The sequence below is a fragment of the Phytophthora parasitica genome (genome assembly GCF_000247585.1).
Source record: "Phytophthora parasitica INRA-310 unplaced genomic scaffold supercont2.53, whole genome shotgun sequence".
Classification (NCBI taxonomy): Eukaryota; Oomycota; class Peronosporomycetes; order Peronosporales; family Peronosporaceae; genus Phytophthora; species Phytophthora nicotianae.
In genome coordinates, this window is record NW_008649039.1 from 151,830 (window position 1) to 168,558 (window position 16,729).

General features: G+C 51.0%; 10 protein-coding genes across 10 annotated transcripts; 2 read left to right on the forward strand and 8 right to left on the reverse strand.

The window, feature by feature from the left end:
* Positions 1–25: 25 nt before the first annotated feature.
* PPTG_16060 (hypothetical protein) lies at positions 26–636 on the reverse strand (the record flags this gene model as incomplete). The annotated part of the gene is made up of 2 exons (XM_008913355.1): positions 26–339; positions 381–636. 2 exons carry the CDS (start codon positions 634–636, stop codon positions 26–28), a joined length of 570 nt encoding a protein of 189 aa, XP_008911603.1.
* Positions 637–812: 176 nt separating this feature from the next.
* On the reverse strand, positions 813–1,715 carry PPTG_16061 (hypothetical protein; the record flags this gene model as incomplete). Its single annotated transcript, XM_008913356.1, has 1 exon — positions 813–1,715. The coding sequence occupies one exon, from the start codon at positions 1,713–1,715 to the stop codon at positions 813–815; it is 903 nt and encodes a 300-aa protein (XP_008911604.1).
* A 239-nt stretch (positions 1,716–1,954) lies between these two features.
* Positions 1,955–2,764, reverse strand: PPTG_16062 (hypothetical protein; the record flags this gene model as incomplete). Its single annotated transcript, XM_008913357.1, has 1 exon — positions 1,955–2,764. One exon carries the CDS (start codon positions 2,762–2,764, stop codon positions 1,955–1,957), a length of 810 nt encoding a protein of 269 aa, XP_008911605.1.
* A 535-nt stretch (positions 2,765–3,299) lies between these two features.
* On the reverse strand, positions 3,300–5,432 carry PPTG_16063 (hypothetical protein). The gene has a single exon (XM_008913358.1). It carries the CDS (start codon positions 5,321–5,323, stop codon positions 3,551–3,553), a length of 1,773 nt encoding a protein of 590 aa, XP_008911606.1. The 5' UTR covers positions 5,324–5,432; the 3' UTR covers positions 3,300–3,550.
* A 114-nt stretch (positions 5,433–5,546) lies between these two features.
* On the forward strand, positions 5,547–7,370 carry PPTG_16064 (hypothetical protein). The gene has a single exon (XM_008913359.1). It carries the CDS (start codon positions 5,602–5,604, stop codon positions 7,183–7,185), a length of 1,584 nt encoding a protein of 527 aa, XP_008911607.1. The 5' UTR covers positions 5,547–5,601; the 3' UTR covers positions 7,186–7,370.
* On the reverse strand, positions 7,254–9,033 carry PPTG_16065 (hypothetical protein). The gene has a single exon (XM_008913360.1). The coding sequence runs from the start codon at positions 8,964–8,966 to the stop codon at positions 7,389–7,391; it is 1,578 nt and encodes a 525-aa protein (XP_008911608.1). The 5' UTR covers positions 8,967–9,033; the 3' UTR covers positions 7,254–7,388.
* A 131-nt stretch (positions 9,034–9,164) lies between these two features.
* Positions 9,165–10,385, reverse strand: PPTG_16066 (hypothetical protein). Its single transcript, XM_008913361.1, has one exon. It carries the CDS (start codon positions 10,323–10,325, stop codon positions 9,399–9,401), a length of 927 nt encoding a protein of 308 aa, XP_008911609.1. The 5' UTR covers positions 10,326–10,385; the 3' UTR covers positions 9,165–9,398.
* A 167-nt stretch (positions 10,386–10,552) lies between these two features.
* On the reverse strand, positions 10,553–11,727 carry PPTG_16067 (hypothetical protein; the record flags this gene model as incomplete). The annotated part of the gene is made up of 1 exon (XM_008913362.1): positions 10,553–11,727. The coding sequence occupies one exon, from the start codon at positions 11,725–11,727 to the stop codon at positions 10,627–10,629; it is 1,101 nt and encodes a 366-aa protein (XP_008911610.1). The 3' UTR covers positions 10,553–10,626.
* A 313-nt stretch (positions 11,728–12,040) lies between these two features.
* PPTG_16068 (hypothetical protein) lies at positions 12,041–14,589 on the reverse strand. Its single transcript, XM_008913363.1, has 4 exons — positions 13,791–14,589; positions 13,367–13,719; positions 12,655–13,309; positions 12,041–12,576 (listed from the first exon to the last, which is right to left on the reverse strand). Exons 1-4 carry the CDS (start codon positions 14,565–14,567, stop codon positions 12,328–12,330), a joined length of 2,034 nt encoding a protein of 677 aa, XP_008911611.1. The 5' UTR covers positions 14,568–14,589; the 3' UTR covers positions 12,041–12,327.
* A 578-nt stretch (positions 14,590–15,167) lies between these two features.
* Positions 15,168–16,693, forward strand: PPTG_16069 (serine/threonine protein kinase). The gene has a single exon (XM_008913364.1). It carries the CDS (start codon positions 15,275–15,277, stop codon positions 16,547–16,549), a length of 1,275 nt encoding a protein of 424 aa, XP_008911612.1. The 5' UTR covers positions 15,168–15,274; the 3' UTR covers positions 16,550–16,693.
* The last annotated feature ends 36 nt before the right edge of the window (positions 16,694–16,729 follow it).

Here is a 16,729-nt window from a genome sequence, read left to right on the forward strand (position 1 = left end):
AAACGTACTCCTCGTGACTGAGGATTCATTTGAGAAGCGTGTACGCTTTCTTTCCATCAATCATGTACGTGCGCTTGAGAAACGTGTGAAAACGTCGGTAGAAGTTCATGCTCACCGCGTTCTTCGTCATCATGGCCATTTGGTCTCCGGTGTTGTGACTCCATCCTTGATTGATGTACCCGCCATTTGCTTGAGGGGAGCGTGCACATCGACTCGAGTTGTAGGTCTTTAGAGACTCTCCAAGTTCTCCCTTGACTTTGGAGTAGCGAAGCAGTTTCATCACTGCCAACAAGCAACTTCGAAAGAACCCGCCGTCGAGCTTCGGTATCTCCTTGTTCTCTTTGAGAAGCCGTAGAATATGAAGGTTTGCCAGCAGGTACGCCTCCAGTACCCCTTATTCATGTCGGCGAGCACTTCCTCCCATGGCAACGCCCTGCCGGGCAGGAACCTTCCTCCGCGCTTGAAAAAGGTGTTCAAGCTTGTTTTAACCGCCACGCAGTTCGTGATCTTGTTACGAGCGCGCCTGGCGATGACGTCTGGCCTGGTGACGCGAGGCGGGTACTCGTCGGGGTCCTGACTCTCCTCGACAACATCCCAGTCCTTCGGGTAGTCGTCTTTCTTGCGCTTGCGCCTCATGGTCGAAATGAGGGAGTGAGAGACGACGCCCTTCTCCCACTTACTACTATTATACTACTAGTAGTAGAAACTAATCCAGCAAAAATTAAAAGGGTGTTAGGTTCTCTCGCTTCCCAACAAAGGCTGGTATGCAAAACGTGATTAGCGCTATAAATTATGTTTGTGGACGTCTTCGCTTAGTAAACTCCGAGCGCATCGTCCAACAGCAATTTGTCGAGCTTCTGCAGGGCTAGCTGACAGATTTCTTCGCCATCTTTTATCATCAGGTCGGCAAATTGTCTCCCGATGGAGTTTCCAGTCTGAGCGATAAATGTTTTCGACACCTCCTCGTTGTGGTCGAATCTGTATTTGGAAGCCATCTCAATACCTTTTGCGTACTGAGCCTCGATCTGACCAGCCACGTAGTGACTCGTGAAGCGCAAAACAGTACTCATCTCTTCGTCATAGTGTGAATTCACGAAATGACCAATCCTCGTAACCCTCTCTTTACGGCGGTCGTAAGCAAGAAGAGCCTTAACGCATTGAGCCATACTCATCGAGCCGTCCACTCCATCCTTCAGCTTCCCGAAAAAGCTCTCCAGCCTGTTATTTGTATGGTTCTTGAAGTGAGGTAAGTGAGCGCGAAGATAATAGACCCACCGATCCTTGCAGGAATCCCAGTTCTTTTGAAAGTAGGCGTAAAATCCATTCAATCCAACACGATCACAAATCCCTTCCAATGAATTGTGAGCAACTTCGTAACTGTCTTCATTTGCTGCGTAAACCATCTCGTGTACTGCTGCGTCGATTAAACTAGCATCTTCAGAAGCGATCTTCCCAAACTCGGGTTTTGATCGCATCTCTTTCAGGTATTTTATCACGTGGAAGTGACAAATCAAGATCCTGGCTTCTGGGAAATTCGTTTCCAATACTCGAATTTCGTTCAGGTCTTTATCCACAACGATCACGCGCAGCAAATTAATTCGAGTAGGATGAGAACGTTTGAAGTGCGTAATAGCACGCTCCATGTGCCAGTCTCCATTGGCTTCGATGAGAGACTGCTGCACAACTGCTCCTTCCCCAAATTCATTCATGTCCATGATGTAAGGAGCTGGTAGTTGTATCTAGCACAATAGAAACGAATATATGTTAGAATCCTTGAAAAATCCTGGTTAAAATCCTGGATAAAATCGAAGAAATATAGTCCTAAAATAATCGTGGATAAAATCCATCATTTAATCCTGGATAATTTAACAGATAAAATCTAAAAATAGAAATCCTGGACAAAATCCTGGATCTAAAAAAACATGGATATAATCCTGGAACGGAAAAATCCTACTCACCGGTTGGTCTTGTGGCTGCAATCGACGAGGAGAACTTCGCTGAAACGACCATAGATACGCCGCATGTGAGCGGTAGCCAGTGAAATGACTCCTGTTTCACCTGCATCCGTTTCAGACACTAAGGATAGGTTCTCCGGGTCCGCTGCAGCGAACGCAGCAATCTCGCGCGCTGTAGCCTCGTTATCATCCTGCGTAGAGAGAGAGCCTGAGTGGTCCCGGACGAGATTATCAACGTCAACTTGTATGACGTTTTGGTCATGCTCCAGTAAGTAGTCGTAAATGCGAGAGCGCTTAGCTCCCGCAGACAGCATGCCTTCCACACGCGCTCCTACAACCGGATCGTGAACTCCACGCGAAACTGGATAGGTCGCGTACGCTTGGGTTGAAACTTGGTGATTGTGGGTGTACACTCCATTCTTCACTTGTAGTTGCTCTCGAGCCACGTTCCATTGAACCACAAAGCGGAAGGGACAATCCGTCAAGCGAATGTGCTGGCGAGACCGCGTCCCTTCGCTTCGTGATTTCCGCTTCTTCCAGCCATGAGGGCATATGTACACTCGTTGATAGGGATCGCAACCTTCAGGTAGTAATATAGAGTCATCATCTGCTTTCTTGGTCTTCTTCAACCGCTTCAGTCGCTCAGCCCGAGACATGGTATCCTTAACAGGTAGAACCTGCCTCGTTCTCTCGCAGTACTGTACGAAGTACTGCTGCCAGGCGTTCCAGGACGGATGCCACACAGCTGGCGGGTCCACATCCACAGAATTACCGCTCTCATCGTTGTCTCCAGACTCCATGGACACCATTTCGAAACCAGGTGTCTCCTCCCTCTCGCTGCCGTCACCACCTGCCGTACCAGAAGCCCCTCCACCCGTTGTCTGGTCGTCTCCACCAGCTTTTGCATCGTTACCAGCGGTTATTGGCCGCAGCACGCCACCCCCTCGTCTCCCTCGCTTTCACCACTTCCTAACGCTTCGTTCACCTGCTCCTGCGCACTAGAACCTCCTCCAAGCGGAGGTGAACACACCTCAGTACCTTGATACGCTTGCGAGGCCTCTTGTCCTGCTTCTGTGGCCTCTTGTCCTGCTTATGGGGCGTCCGCAACGTCTTCGCCAGCACCTCGAGCCATTTTGCCTGTATAACCGCAACTGAACGGGATTTCGTTTCTCCCTCAATTCGGAATTAGCGGTTGAAATCGGAATTAAGTGACTTGAAATTTATGCAATGTTTTTTATCTTCGATCCTGGACAATCCAGGATTAGAATCCTGTACAAAACAGTACTAATAATCCTGGCCTCCAACGGTTTCGAAAAAAAAACAAGTGCTTCTGAGTGCCTGCGGGTGGCCCAGGAGCAGCTGATTGCTCGAAAGAGCTTCTCAAGCATTACTATTTTGCTTTGCGGTGGTGTCAGTTTTAGGAATTAGTAGTATACCTAGTTTCTACCGACTCATCCTTCGTTGCAATAAATTACGATTGGGTTCTAGTGATGAGGAAGTCACCTGGCATTCTACAGCAAAATCCAGTCACCGAGACGCAGAGCTGAAGCTAATTCACTTGATCTTTGCAGTCTCCGCACAGTGACCTTGATGGTTTATCTACGGCTGTTGCCTCCACGGTTGCCACCACCATTGCGGCCGACATTGAGGTTACCGGCATTGTCGCGCGTGTACGGCGACGGCTCGATGCCAGGCACGCCGAGGAGGTTCATCTTCTTGAGAGTCTTCTTCTCGAGCTTAGGCACTTCGTCCAGACCAATGATACGACTGTAATCGGCTGCAAGCTGCACGAGTTCCACGGGCTTCAGTTTCAAACGCCTCGAGTTCGAGTTGTAGAAACCGAGCCAAGCCTGGTACGACTGCTGAGCCGATTTCTCCACGTCACTGTAGCTCTTCAGACTCTTGATAACCTTCAAAGCACGCGACTGCGACGGTGCTAGCGTCTCCGGAACGTGCTTCTTGCTGGGCTCCAGAGGTAAATCAGCCAACTTGTCCAGTAGAGGCGTCTCGAACTCGGACAGAATGAGAACACCCTTGCCCTTCATACCAGCACGAGCTGTACGTCCAAGACGGTGGATGTATTGATCGCGATCGGTAAGACCCACTTGCAGCACGAGCGACACGTCCGGGTAGTCCACACCACGAGCCGACACGTCCGACGAGAACATCATCACCTTGTGGCCCTTACGGAAAGCCTCAGCAGTCTTCGTGCGCACTGCCTGACTCTTACGTGAGTGAATCTCCAGGACACCAGGGAAACCAGCAGCTTGGAAGAGCTGCGCCATGAACTGCGCTGAACGGGCCGTCGGGAAGAACAGCATTACTTTATACGCTGAGAGCTTCATGTGTTCAGACAGCACGCGCTCCACCATTGGGATCACTTCCTCCATCTTGCATATAACGTACTCCTGCTCGGTCTGCACGTTGGTATCCGCCTCGTTCTCGTCGATTGTGTCCACGAACGAGTAGTCCTTACGTAAAGCGACCTGCTTGAGTTCCTCCGTGGAGGCAGGCAAAGTGGCGCTGAACAGCAGCGTCTGACGCTCCTTCGGCAGGTATCCGATGATGCGCATGACGTCAGGACGGAATCCCATGTCCAGTAGTCGATCGGCTTCGTCCAGAATCAAGACACTGGCCTTGCCCAGACGGTTAACGATATTACCAGTGTTCTGCTTCAAGTGGTCGACGAGACGGCCGGGTGTGGCCACCAGGATATCAATCGGCGTGCTGCTCGTAAGCGTGCGCTCATCCTTCTTGATGTTAGCACCACCCACGAAACAGGCGACATTGAACTCGTGGAACTTGGTGAGACGCTTAGCCTCCGTGGAGATCTGCAGCGCCAGCTCACGCGTGGGCGAGATGGCCAATGTGGGGATGACGGCGCCCGAGCGACGTCCCTCCTTGACCATGTTCTCGATCACAGGAAGCAAGAAGGCGATAGTTTTGCCGTTTCCAGTCTTGGCCTTGGCGAGCACGTCCTTGCCCTCCAGAATCAACGGAAACGTCTCGTTCTGCACGTTCGTGAGGCGCTCGTACTTGAGGTCTTCCACGATGGCACGCTTGGTTTTGGCCGAAATGTCCAGCGAAGCAAACAGCACGTCTGATAGGTAGTCCAAATTCGCGGGCTTAGCAGTCGTGGTAGCGGGGGTTGGAGCTTCCTGCTTCACGGGGGCGGCAGCGACAGGCGCCTGCTTGGTCTGACCGTTCGCATTGGCATTAGCGTTCTTGTTGCCGTTGTTCCGACGGCCACCGCGACGCGGCTTCTTCTTCTTGTGCTCGGCGTCACTGTCCTTGCGTCCACCAGAAGGCGTCTTGCGGCGCCAGTTGTGGCTGTTGCTACCGTTGTTGGCGTTCTCTTGACCAGGCATGATCTTCAGGGTTAACTTGGGTGCGTGTCAGGTCAGGAATGCGGAACTGAAGCTTCGTCTTCAGAAGTTAAACCGCCTTCCTCCAACCGTGCCTTTTCGCCAGTTCACTTGGAGTTTGTATGCGGCTCATTGCAATTGTTGAAACTGGTATCTAGCATATTGTGGCCGTTTCTTTCCATAGATCTTATTCGATCTCCTCATTTGATTTTGCATTATTTTCGAAACACAATTATTTTCATTGGAAATAACCAACGTTACGATCAGAGGTCGAAGCACTGATGTCGACGCTTGCAGATTCATTCTTGGACGACCTGGATGAGCTGAGTGGGGGAAGCAGTGATGAGGAAGACACGCCGACGTCCTCCTACACCCCTGGCGGTGCTTCATCCGCCGATGCCGAGACAAATGGCGACGATGACGACGAAAAGATGCCAGATGCCGCCCAATCTCGACCAGCTAAGCGGAAGCGCGAGAATGACGGAGAGGAGAAGAATGAAGACTTGGCCGAGTCGCTACGATCCAGCGTCAAACAGCGTGGTATAGCAGCCGTCGCGACACTCAAACGTTCGCCCAAATACCTGGCTCACGTTCAGAAAATTCAGGAATACGTGGACGTGGACGACGCCTCTGTTACTGCCGAACCGAAGCCACTAGAAGAAGGAAGCGCTGAGTACGAGCTGGTGGTGACTTCTAATGACTTGATGGTGCAAATTGACGACGAGATCGAGGCCATTCACCGTTTTATCGCTGATATCTACGCTGCTAAGTTCCCGGAGCTGGACTCTCTCGTTCCCAACGCGCTGGACTACGCTCGTGTGGTCAAAGTCATTGGCAACGAGATGGACTTAACGCTTGTGGAAGAACTGCCTAAACTTCTGCCTAGTTCAGCTGTTATTGGAATCTCCGTTACGGGTTCCGGCACCAGTGGCAAACCCCTGAGTCTTGAGGACTTGAAGACCTGCATGGAAGCGTGTGACGAGCTACTGTCGCTGGATAAGGACAAGAATATGATCTTGCGCTTCGTGGAGAGCCGCATGAAGTATTTGGCGCCGAACGTTTCGCAGCTCGTAGGCACACGTATCGCTGCGCAGCTTATCGGACTTGCTGGCGGGGTGGCGCAACTTGCACGGATCCCGTCGTGCAACTTGCAGGTGTTGGGACAAGAAAAGAAAGTTTTGAGTGGCTTTTCATCCGCTGCAGCGCTCAAGCATACAGGTGTCCTGTTCTTCAGTGACCTCGTGCAGAGTGTGCCACCGTATTTGCGCATGAAGGCGTGTAGAGCCGTAGCTGGCAAACTAGCGCTGATGGCACGCGTGGATAGCCAGCCTCATCAGAATGATACGGAAGGTTTAGTCGGTGCTCGCTTTCGTACCGAGTTAGTTGGTAAGATGGAGAAATGGCAAGAACCCCAGAAGGCCAAGACGAAGAAGGCGCTGCCTATTCCAGACGAGAAACCGCGCCGCAAACGCGGTGGCAAGCGCTACCGCAAGATGAAAGAGCGGCTGCAGATGACAGATGTGCGACGTGAAATGAACCGGCAGTCGTTCGCTACAGCTGACGAAGAGTATGGTGACAACGCAATGGGAATTACATCTGGCCGTCTTGGCCAAGAAGGATCGGGCAATTTGCGTATTATGCGCAAGGAACAGAAGCAGTCAAGCAAAAAATTGCGCGCTGCCAACTTTGCTGCGTCTTCTGCTAGCAAGCCGCCGCTTTCTGGTTTGGCATCAAGTCTTGCGTTCACACCTGTGCAAGGCATTGAGCTCATGAACCCTGAAGCTGCGAAGGCTCGCGTTGCCGAGGCCAATAAGAAGTACTTTTCTGCTGCTAGTGGCTTCGTCAGTGTTGTCAAAAAGCCCTGAACGTCGCTCCCGCTGGCAGTGTATGAATCCCTTTCGAGCAATAACCATATTCAGAAATGAATCTAGCATTTTGATTAGTGCAATTGATGTATATTCTGTAAAGTTGGACCATGTATCTACCAGGTAACTAACTAGGCAAGGCAATAGTCACCTGTGAGTTGACAACCTTGTCCGAAATACGTTCAATTGAGCACGTGTGGCACCTACACAGTGACTGTGTTTGTCAATTCAGCGCCTAGGATCTCGAGCGTCGTAATCGATTGTGCTAGTAGATCCGCGGAGAACCTGGCACTTTGGCCAAAGAGAATGTCGATGCTCGAGGTTTTGTACACAGCTCCAGTGGTAGAGTTTGGCTCCGTTGTCCAAGTATTTATCGGTCCATCAACATATTCCAGAGCAGACAAGTCGAATGTGACAGTTTGAGCGTCTCCGAAGTTCGTCGCCACGATCACCATCACTTGGGTGTTTTCGTCGTATGCAACAACGAAGTTCGGATACTTGTCCAAAGCATACGAGGATGATCCAGGAAGCAAAGTGTTTGGATCATCGAACTTCAAGATGCTCATGCCAGCGTGAATGTGGCGAGAGTAGTGGGCCATCACGTAGTGCTTTGGGTTTGCACTGCCGATCCAATTGTCTCCCGGGTTCGACTGAATGAGTCCCAGCACTCCACTATCAAGCGCTTGCTTGTAAACGAACGCTGAAGCACCCATTTCGTTGATGTCTCTAGCGATGGCATCAGCCATGGTGAGCCCACTCGCATCCTCGTCGGCATACATAGAGTCCCATAGCGACGGACGCTTAGTCAGCGAAGAAACCATTCCTTTCAACTTGTCGCGGTCGTCGCCGGCATATGGAGCCACACCGTCGGAGCAATGCGCGTTTACCTTGGCAATGGCATCAATACCGGGATACTCGCTCTGTGTCATTTGTACAACTACGTGGAGAGCTTCCTCAGGATTCTTTTCTTCAGCTCCAGCAATGAGCACATTCTGGAGGTTAAGCTTATCCAACTGCGTCCGCAACACCTTCAAAATGTCGCTCTGCGTCTTGACCCCCAAGTGACAGGCTTCCTGCGATTCCGGAAATGCCCAGGCCTTGCTGTTTGCCTCGTTGAATGGTGCAACGTACTTAAACTCGACACCCCAGTTTGATTTCGCCTTGCTTACCACTGTCGCCAAATACACCGCGAACTGCTCCAAGTACGCGGGGTTTAGATTATCAGCTGCTCCATCGTCTCCACCAGCGGTGGCGCGGTTGTTTGTCATCCACCAAGGAGGAGAGTTCGAGTACGCTTCGAAAACATTGGCACCACGCTTCGATGCCAAATCCAGCATGGCACGCTGGTTCGCATCTGCGTCCCAGTTCCAGCTCTTCGACGCTGGATCAGTGCTGGTCCAGTCCAACCAGAACGACTCGATCGCCTTGAATGCAGACATCTTCTCTGACGTCTTCATCGCAATCTCCGTCCCGCTGTCGTCGATAACATTGTTTCCTGAACCACCGATGTTGTAGCGTGCGATATTGAAATTGAGTGCAGGAATGTCTTTAGCTGCACCTTCGATTGAGACGGATGACATGTTGGAGAAGAGCACGTCGGCGATATCTTCGCGGTCTCCAAAGACGTTGGCCCACCATGACAGCGATGTTCCCCAGCCTTCCCATGATTCGAGAATTGGAGTTGTTTTGATCGAAATCCGATAGGCTATGACTTGCGAGAGTGAGTTAGCTAAGATGACCACTGCAAGTGTTGACGTTAAAACGGATCGACTGCTTATCATTGGCGTTCCTCCCGATGAATTCTCTGGTTCTTCTTCCGCAAAGTAAATGTGGAAATGGGAAGGAAGGAGAACTGACCAGTACATGTACGGAAAACACAAATGCGGATGCAGCTTATACCTGGGGATCAACTGATAGCGCTCAAGATCTGCAATTAGCCGGCTTGGAAGATTTGTATTGTAGCTCGGAGACTAATAAATGTCAGTATTGGGGTGATCATCGTCATCGAAAGTTGAATCAGCATGGATATATGATATGTTGTTATCCGTACAATCAGGACAATTTTTTTTTTCGAATGCAGCCCTGCGTGTTTGATACGTCAACGTTGGTGGTCCGGGGAGTACTGTCCAGGTAGCGCTGGTCAAGGACGTCGGATAGGATCCTTTTTCGTGTTTGGATACTATGTTCATTAGACCAGCGTCGTCCACCCATAGTTAAAGGAAATACTCCTCATACTTTTGCTCATAGATGATGCAGAATCTTCGGTCTGGGGTGCGTCGAACGCGATGCAGCGTTCCTGGGATCCGACCTTCCGTGGCTCGGTTCAAGGCGTGACCACAGAAGAGCACAATCTCCTTACCAGGGACGCACACCTTCTCGGCCTTAAGCCACTGCTTGGAGTGTTGGTCGAACACATCCAACCCCTCCACATTAGGCACAGGTTCCACGACGAACAGACTCGGGTCCACATGTTCGAAAACGTTTTCCGTCTCGGATTGTCCGCTACCCTCAATGTTCGGGTAGTGCAGACCGTAGCACACAGAAAAGTCCTTGTCGGTTCGTGAATGACTTGGCTCAATATCGTAGCCGACAGTCAAGCTCAACGCCCGGTCACAGATGCGTTGCATGCGGCGTTGAAGAGACAGCCAGTGCTTCTTGAACTCTGGCGATGGCCACACCAGCCTCGACATATCCCCGCATGCCACGCGGAAGCAGTCGCGCACACTTGTATGCTCGTATCCAGCATACCAAAACGGTTTACCGTGCTCATTGAGGTAAACGTGCTTGCTGGTGCAACCGTTTTTCCAGTCCTCATCATCGCTAGTGAAGAACGCCTCGAACTCCTGTAACACCTGGTCGTGCGTGCCCTCCAGCTTCTCACCGAGGTCTGTAAGCACCACGAACGAGTGGCGTTCCATCATTTCCAGAAATCGAGCTCGATTTTTCCAGTTGAGTTTGCTTAGTGGTAGTCGCGGTACTTGCACGCTAACTCCCGGGACGTCGTCAATCTGCTTTACTACTATCTCACTTGGCTTCGTGGCCTCGATGACATTGCTGTCGAGGGAAGATTCGCCACTTGCATTGAGGCGGTAGTAGCTAGCGGCCAAACTGTATCCGTTCGGCATGGGGGAAGCAGTCATCGCGGCGGTGCGGAGGAGGATAGAGACCAAGTACTGTAATCATGTTTAGTGGGTTTAGTGTCACCGTATGAAGGCCACACGTTTTGCGTGGTTTCAGCCAATCAAATCACGATAATGGAATAGTGCAAGTTTGAGACCATCACTCTGCAATTCAATAATGGCAAATTGTCTTTGGCCACTGCAAGGCAAAATGGTGTTGAGTGCGTACAATTTACTAGTTATTCTATTGTATAAGTTATCGTGGCACTTGCGTTGATGACACGAAAACCTGCACCTGAAGAATCCGGACACCAACAAGAGTCTAGCCTCGGGGATAGGTCGAAGTTGAGTGTCTTCGCGATATCGTTGACTCTGTCTTGGCTGAATGCGACTGATTGTTCTGCTTGCAGGCGAACACTTGTGTGTGGATCTGGTCAAGACCCTTCTGCCACTCCGGGGTACGTGGCTTGCTATATCTGCGCTTACTCTTGGCGGTGGCAAGAGCTCGATTGCGCTCTTCCAGTCGGCGACGACGCTCCACATTCATGGCCCTCATGGCTGCAAAACGTGGAGAACTCTCGTAGTCCATGTACCGAGCAACAGGCGATGAGTTCGAGTGGCTCTTTGCGCGATGGGGTGGAACCACAGGTGGTGTACTGCATGCTACCTCGGTGGTCGGAGGAACTTTCGCGGCCGAGAATGAAGAGCAACGAGACCTTGGTGCTACTGAGGCCGGTTTCTTGGAGGTATAGAGCGAAGAGCGGCGCGCTTTTGGGGCGGGGATTGACGACTCGTTCGTCGTGATCAACGGGGTTTCTTTCAGTGTAGCGCGTTGGTGGTGCACCTCCGTCACTTGCAAGTTCTCTGGGAATGAAGTACGTCTCGAGCGATAGACCGTCGGTTTGACATTCTTGTTGAAGTCTGGACTGGCCCTGCCTGACGCCTGCAGTAGCTCAGGTACGAACATGTCCAACGAGCTCAATAGCGAGTCCAGCGAGCTTGTGGAAGCAGTGGAATATGTCGACGGGCTGCGGGGTACGCCCGAGTAGCGCGTAGATTTGAATGAAGTGGTCGATTCCGCGACACTCTCGTCTTCGTACGAGTTGAAAGCCGTGTCGTCATCTTCGTTGTCCGACTGCAAGGTGTTGACCATGAGGCTTTTGTAGACAACAGGCTTCGTAGGAGCGATATCCTGTTCTTTCTCCGTCGGCTCCTCAGCGAGCTCCTCGAACATCATTTGCAAAAACTCCGAATGCGTGGGAGTATGCTGTGCGTCTAAACGATTGATAATCTCCTTCACAAGCGAGTTGTCGATCTTAAGCCTCGTCATGGGCCCAATGTGCGGGATCCCGGATTTGGCGTTGGTTTGAGCCATGAGCTCAAATTGGTCGATGCGTGCCTGTACACTCGTGGTGCAGTTCATTATGATTAGAGTTTCTCTCTCTCACACAAAGACTTCAAAATGTTTCTCGCAATGCTGGACTAGGATCTCGTCAGCTGGAGCCCTATCGGGTGGAAACGTGAATGGCGAACACATCGCCTTACGGCGGTCAACTCGACTGGCATGTTTACAGCGCCGTTTCAGTGCGCTGGGCTGGCTTTTCCGGTCCCTTTCTGGCGCTTCCTGAACTTCCTGGACACCATAATCAGTGCAGCCATGTAAAACCCCAATTCAATGATCTCGTTTCGAGTTTTAGCCAATGGAAGAGATTGTTTATCTTTTCTAACCAATCCACGGGGTCAATATTTGAAATCCAAAGCGCGGCGAAAGATCGCGCCCAGTGACAGATGGTGCGACAAAAATTCGATTTTCGGCCAATTCCACTGGTTGGTGATCACTTCAATGTCAACTCAATGTCCACTCTTCATTTTGTCAACGTTTCCGCCTTGGACGAGAACTTCTTTGAAATGATGCGCATGACTTCGATCGTTGCAGCTGCGGCTGCACAGCGTCCACAACCAGTGGACCACGCCCTAAGACAGGTAGTCAGGGCCTCATCCAGGTCGCTGTCTACTACACTCACTAGACGTCGGAACTCGGCGCCGCCGACGTTTTTTTGCGGCGTTCTCGCTCCTTACCCATTTGCTCCTGTACAAATCGGCCAAAGGATTCCGCCAAGTTGTCAATGCGCTTCTCGTGCTCGTGGTTCAACGCTGATAGCTCCCGCTCCAATCGCAGCACTTGACCCTCTAGAGATGCGATCAACGCTGCCTTCTCCTTCATGATAGCGGCGCTCTCCTCGGCCGCGATCTTTGCGCTAGAAGTCAGAATCTAGAAATAGTCGATCAAAAACAATAATCCACATGAATACGAGGCCAAACGGGAAGCTACGACTGTTAGTGGACGCACCTGGATCCGTTCGTCGAAGTTTGCCTGCATCTGCACAAGTCGGGCGTCCTGCTCCTCCATCTTGCGCAGCTGGAGTCGCAGCTTCTCCTCGATGCGAGATCGTTCACTCACCGCTGCAGCCAGCAGCGTCTGCTCCTCCTGCAGTGTCTTGGCCTGCGTCTCCATCGCCGTCTCCATCTCACGCTGCTGTTCATCCTTCGCCTGCAGTAGTGATATATTGTCCTGACGCAGTTGGATGATGGTTTCGAGGTGTTTTTCCACCTCTCGCTCAAGCTGTTGCCGAGCCTTCTTCACCTCCGCTACTTGAGCTTCGACCGATCCGACAGAGCGCTGGATTCGTTCCTGCATCTCTGCTTCCCAGTGCTGCTTCAAGTCACCAATTGACTTCTCGTGATCAATCTGAGACTGCAGCATCTTGGCTTGCAAGGCTTCGCACTTATCCTTGAGCTCTCGAACACTCCGCTCACTCGCTTCAAGTTGTGCTGAAGTGTAGCTGAGCTGCGTCTGTATGGATCCAGTAACCATATCATGCTGCCGTTGAGCCGCGCTCAATTTGCCTTCGTGGTCCGACACCAGCTTCGCTTCTTTGCGGCTGTATTCTTGTTGAGTATCTTGAAGCTGTTTATGTAGCTTCCCTATTTCTTCCTCTTGTGCTCTGCCCAGTACGTCAAGAGTTAAGGTTCCTTAACTGGATCGACTAGTATGAACTTACCTTATCGTGAGGGACGTACGATGCATCTCGTTATCTAGTGTATATTTGACCTCTTCAAGCTGAGAAATCTGCTTGTCTTTCTGCTCTGCTTCCTTGGAGCGCAGGGCCTCCATGTGCCCCATCTTATCTCGGATGACTGCATTCTCGCGCTCGAGTGCTGTTCGTGCTGACCGGTATTCTTCAAACTCGAGCTTTCGCCGATTCTCAAGTTCGTCCAGCTGCATCCTCAGCTCATGGGCATCACGCTTTGCGTCGATCTCACGTTGTTGATAGCGATCTCGCTCTTCTTTTGCCATCTCAGTATCTTTGCGAACTTGTTGCAGCTGTAGCTCAAGCTCTTCGGTTTTCTCTATCTAGTAGAAGCTCAAAGCACATATGAGACCACTGCGACTACAGGCAAGGTAGTATACGCTTCGTACCTTACCATTTTCTGTCGTTCTCGCTTGCCTAGACTCACCGCTGTCTCCAGCTCCTCCTTCTCCGCAAGGACTTGGAGTAGTAGCTGGTCATCCGGAGCAGCTTTCGGGCTCTCTTTGTTCGCCCCGCCATTTTGGCAAGATACGTCGACTGCCAGAGGCGGTGGTCTCTCCGTGAAGGCACGATTCCTAGCCAGTAATACCTCGATCTCGTCCACATGCTTCAAGCTGCTATTGTTGCCCATAAGCTCCAGTGTCACAAGCGCGTAATTGCTCTGCAACGCTTCCCGAAATGCCAACACACCAGGATTCCCAATCTCATTCCAACGCAAGTCCAATTGACGCAGCGTACGATTGACTCGGAGAGCTTTTGCGAGTGCTTTGGCACCCTCCGGTCCAATGTTATTGTTACGCAAGTCGAGTATTAGCAACCGGTTATCCACTTCCAGCGCCCCAGCGAGAGCTTCCACGCCTTGATCCAGCAGACCGACATTGTTCCATTCCAAACTGATGGCGACCACGTTGTGTGAAGAACGCAACAGTGTCGCAAGTGCTCGTGCTGCCCCAGCTTCAAAGCAATTGCCGCGTAGATCTAATCGTGTCGGGACGCTCGCGCGTCGGGCCTTCTCGATGATCTCCCCGAACTTGTCGTCGCCGAGGTACGAATTACTGTAGTCCAACACTGTATTAGCAGGGTTTACGAGAGAGGAGACGAGTTTGGGGTGCACAAGAGCTGCAGCCTCCGCGTTTTCATCGAGATACTCTCGCTTCGGTGAGATCGCCATCGGCGTCGGGGCAAGAATACACACCGATCTTTAGAAGTCAGTTGCGCCCATTCAATTAGATCGGGCCCTTCAACAGATATTTGTTTCAGACAGCCCAGCAGCTAGATGCACGGTAGAAACTCGCCGCAAATGTATTCATGTCTTTTGGAGCTGCCCAGGAATCTATATGACTCATGTTCTTGTTGTAGAAGCTGCGGTGTTGGCGAGTATGCGCTGACCAACGACACTGAACGTCACATTGCGCTTACGAGAATGACTTGACCACCACCATCAATAGACAGGTCTAACAACTGGCAAAATGCACCAGAAGCGCGCTCAACCCTCCACAGCCGATGCCAGGAATGCTGACGGACCCAACACAACATTGTGTGGTGGTCAACAAGGATCTGGCTATTAGAGTTAAAGGGGTCCGGCTGTCAGAATCGATGTTATTTAGGGGGAGTTCTTGAGTTGTAGTTACTAGCACGCGAATGAATTTGCTGGGACGGGCCCAAATGTGCAATCCGCACGCCATTATAATTCGTGCAGGCACCGCGCAAATTATAGGCAAGTAAACTTGGTGAGCAGGAAAATGGGATGTCGCGCCACATCCAGCTCTGACGTGCCCCGTGTGAAGCGCGGCTCATTCTCACCACCGTATATGGTTGCAGTTTCAACCGTATTAAGACCTTTACCGTAGCATTTTATGGGGAGAGAGTGTTCCCAACATGTGCATTCGGCAGCCATACAGCTGGTTGCCAAACCTCTGCAAACATACAAGTCCAAACTACTGCCGTTCGTTACTACAACGCAGAGAATCCACGTGTGCGGGTACATATAAGAGATCATCCAGCCGTCTAATCTGCCTCACTTCTCAAAACTCGTGGAGGTGGCAAAGTCTCGTAACTTATATCCTGATCTCAATGAACCCTGTCAGTGAAGCTCCTTTAAGGCTGCTCTCGCGTATACAGGATAATATCGATGATCTTCAATGTGTGGATCTGGTAGAGTGCTCTGCTTCCGGTCGACGTTTCATCGACAAGCATACACTCATGACTTCATGTACCCCTGAAGGTTGCAATGCAAGTGCCACTGCGTTACATGAATTGGACCTCCACCTCTCGATTCGGGATACCGAGAACGTCGTCAAGATAGAGCGTCATTCACTGCAAGGGGAGAGACTCCACCTTTTGCATGAACATTGTGGTCGTGGTGACCTGCTTGAGATCATGCAACAAGAGATTAGACTTCAAACCGCGGGTGTGTCACCTCAAAGCTCTTCGATGATGACATTAACTGATGCTGGCAGACGTCGTGTCTTCACCTCAATACTACGAGGCGTTCACGCACTGCACACTGCCGGAATCGCTCACATGGACTTGTCGCCAGAAAATATTTTCGTCACGAATGCCGGCGTCGTAAAGGTGGGTGATCTGGGCCACGCTCGTCGATTCAACCGCAATCAACCAAGCATTCAGGTCCTACAAGTTGCCAAGGAGGCCTATGCTGCGCCAGAGCTGCTATGTCATACTGAGGTTGAAGATGCGCGTTGTGCCGATGCCTGGTCGCTCGGCGTCATTCTGTGGACTCTGTGCACTAAGCGTGCCTTGGTTCACCGCGCTCCGTCTTCAACTGACGGTGATAAGCTCTTCTCTCAAATGGCTGAACGCGGCACAGTTGTCGCTCTTCAGGAGACTGGGCTCCTATCGCATGTATCAGCTTCTTGTGTCGATCTCATTGCTGGGCTTCTTGATATGAACACTAAAACGAGATTCTCAGTGGCGACAGCGTTGCATCACCCGTGGATAATGCAGGAGATCGCGACAACTAAGCAGCAATCTCGACGGAAGTCTATCGGCAGTATGATCAAGAAAAAGGGAGAGGAGTTCATAATGAAACACCAGCGTCCGACCGAAAAGAAGACCCGAGTACGCACCGCCAGTGCAGAAATTGCACTTGAATCGACACGTGTCACCTTGACATCTCGAAGTCTAGAAGCCTAAAAAAGCATATCAAGCAAGAGACGCTTAAAAACATTCGTAGAGTGTACAAGCACTAGTAGATATATTATATCGGGATTATCCATATTAATACCCGAGATTTTTTTAACTCGCATAAATTAACGAAATACGTTGTTGGCACCCGAAAAAAAAAACCGTTATCTAGTTCGTTTCCTCTAAAAG

Coding starts and splice junctions, on each gene's coding strand:
- PPTG_16063 (XM_008913358.1), bottom strand. CDS start 5,323: ATGCCTGGTCAAGAGAACGCCAACAACGGTAGCAACAGCCACAACTGG.
- PPTG_16064 (XM_008913359.1), top strand. CDS start 5,602: ATGTCGACGCTTGCAGATTCATTCTTGGACGACCTGGATGAGCTGAGT.
- PPTG_16065 (XM_008913360.1), bottom strand. CDS start 8,966: ATGATAAGCAGTCGATCCGTTTTAACGTCAACACTTGCAGTGGTCATC.
- PPTG_16066 (XM_008913361.1), bottom strand. CDS start 10,325: ATGACTGCTTCCCCCATGCCGAACGGATACAGTTTGGCCGCTAGCTAC.
- PPTG_16068 (XM_008913363.1), bottom strand. CDS start 14,567: ATGGCGATCTCACCGAAGCGAGAGTATCTCGATGAAAACGCGGAGGCT. Junction 13,720..13,790: donor AGCGAGAACGACAGAAAATG/GTAAGGTACGAA, acceptor AGCTTCTACTAG/ATAGAGAAAACCGAAGAGCT. Junction 12,577..12,654: donor ACTTCGACGAACGGATCCAG/GTGCGTCCACTA, acceptor GACTATTTCTAG/ATTCTGACTTCTAGCGCAAA.
- PPTG_16069 (XM_008913364.1), top strand. CDS start 15,275: ATGTGCATTCGGCAGCCATACAGCTGGTTGCCAAACCTCTGCAAACAT.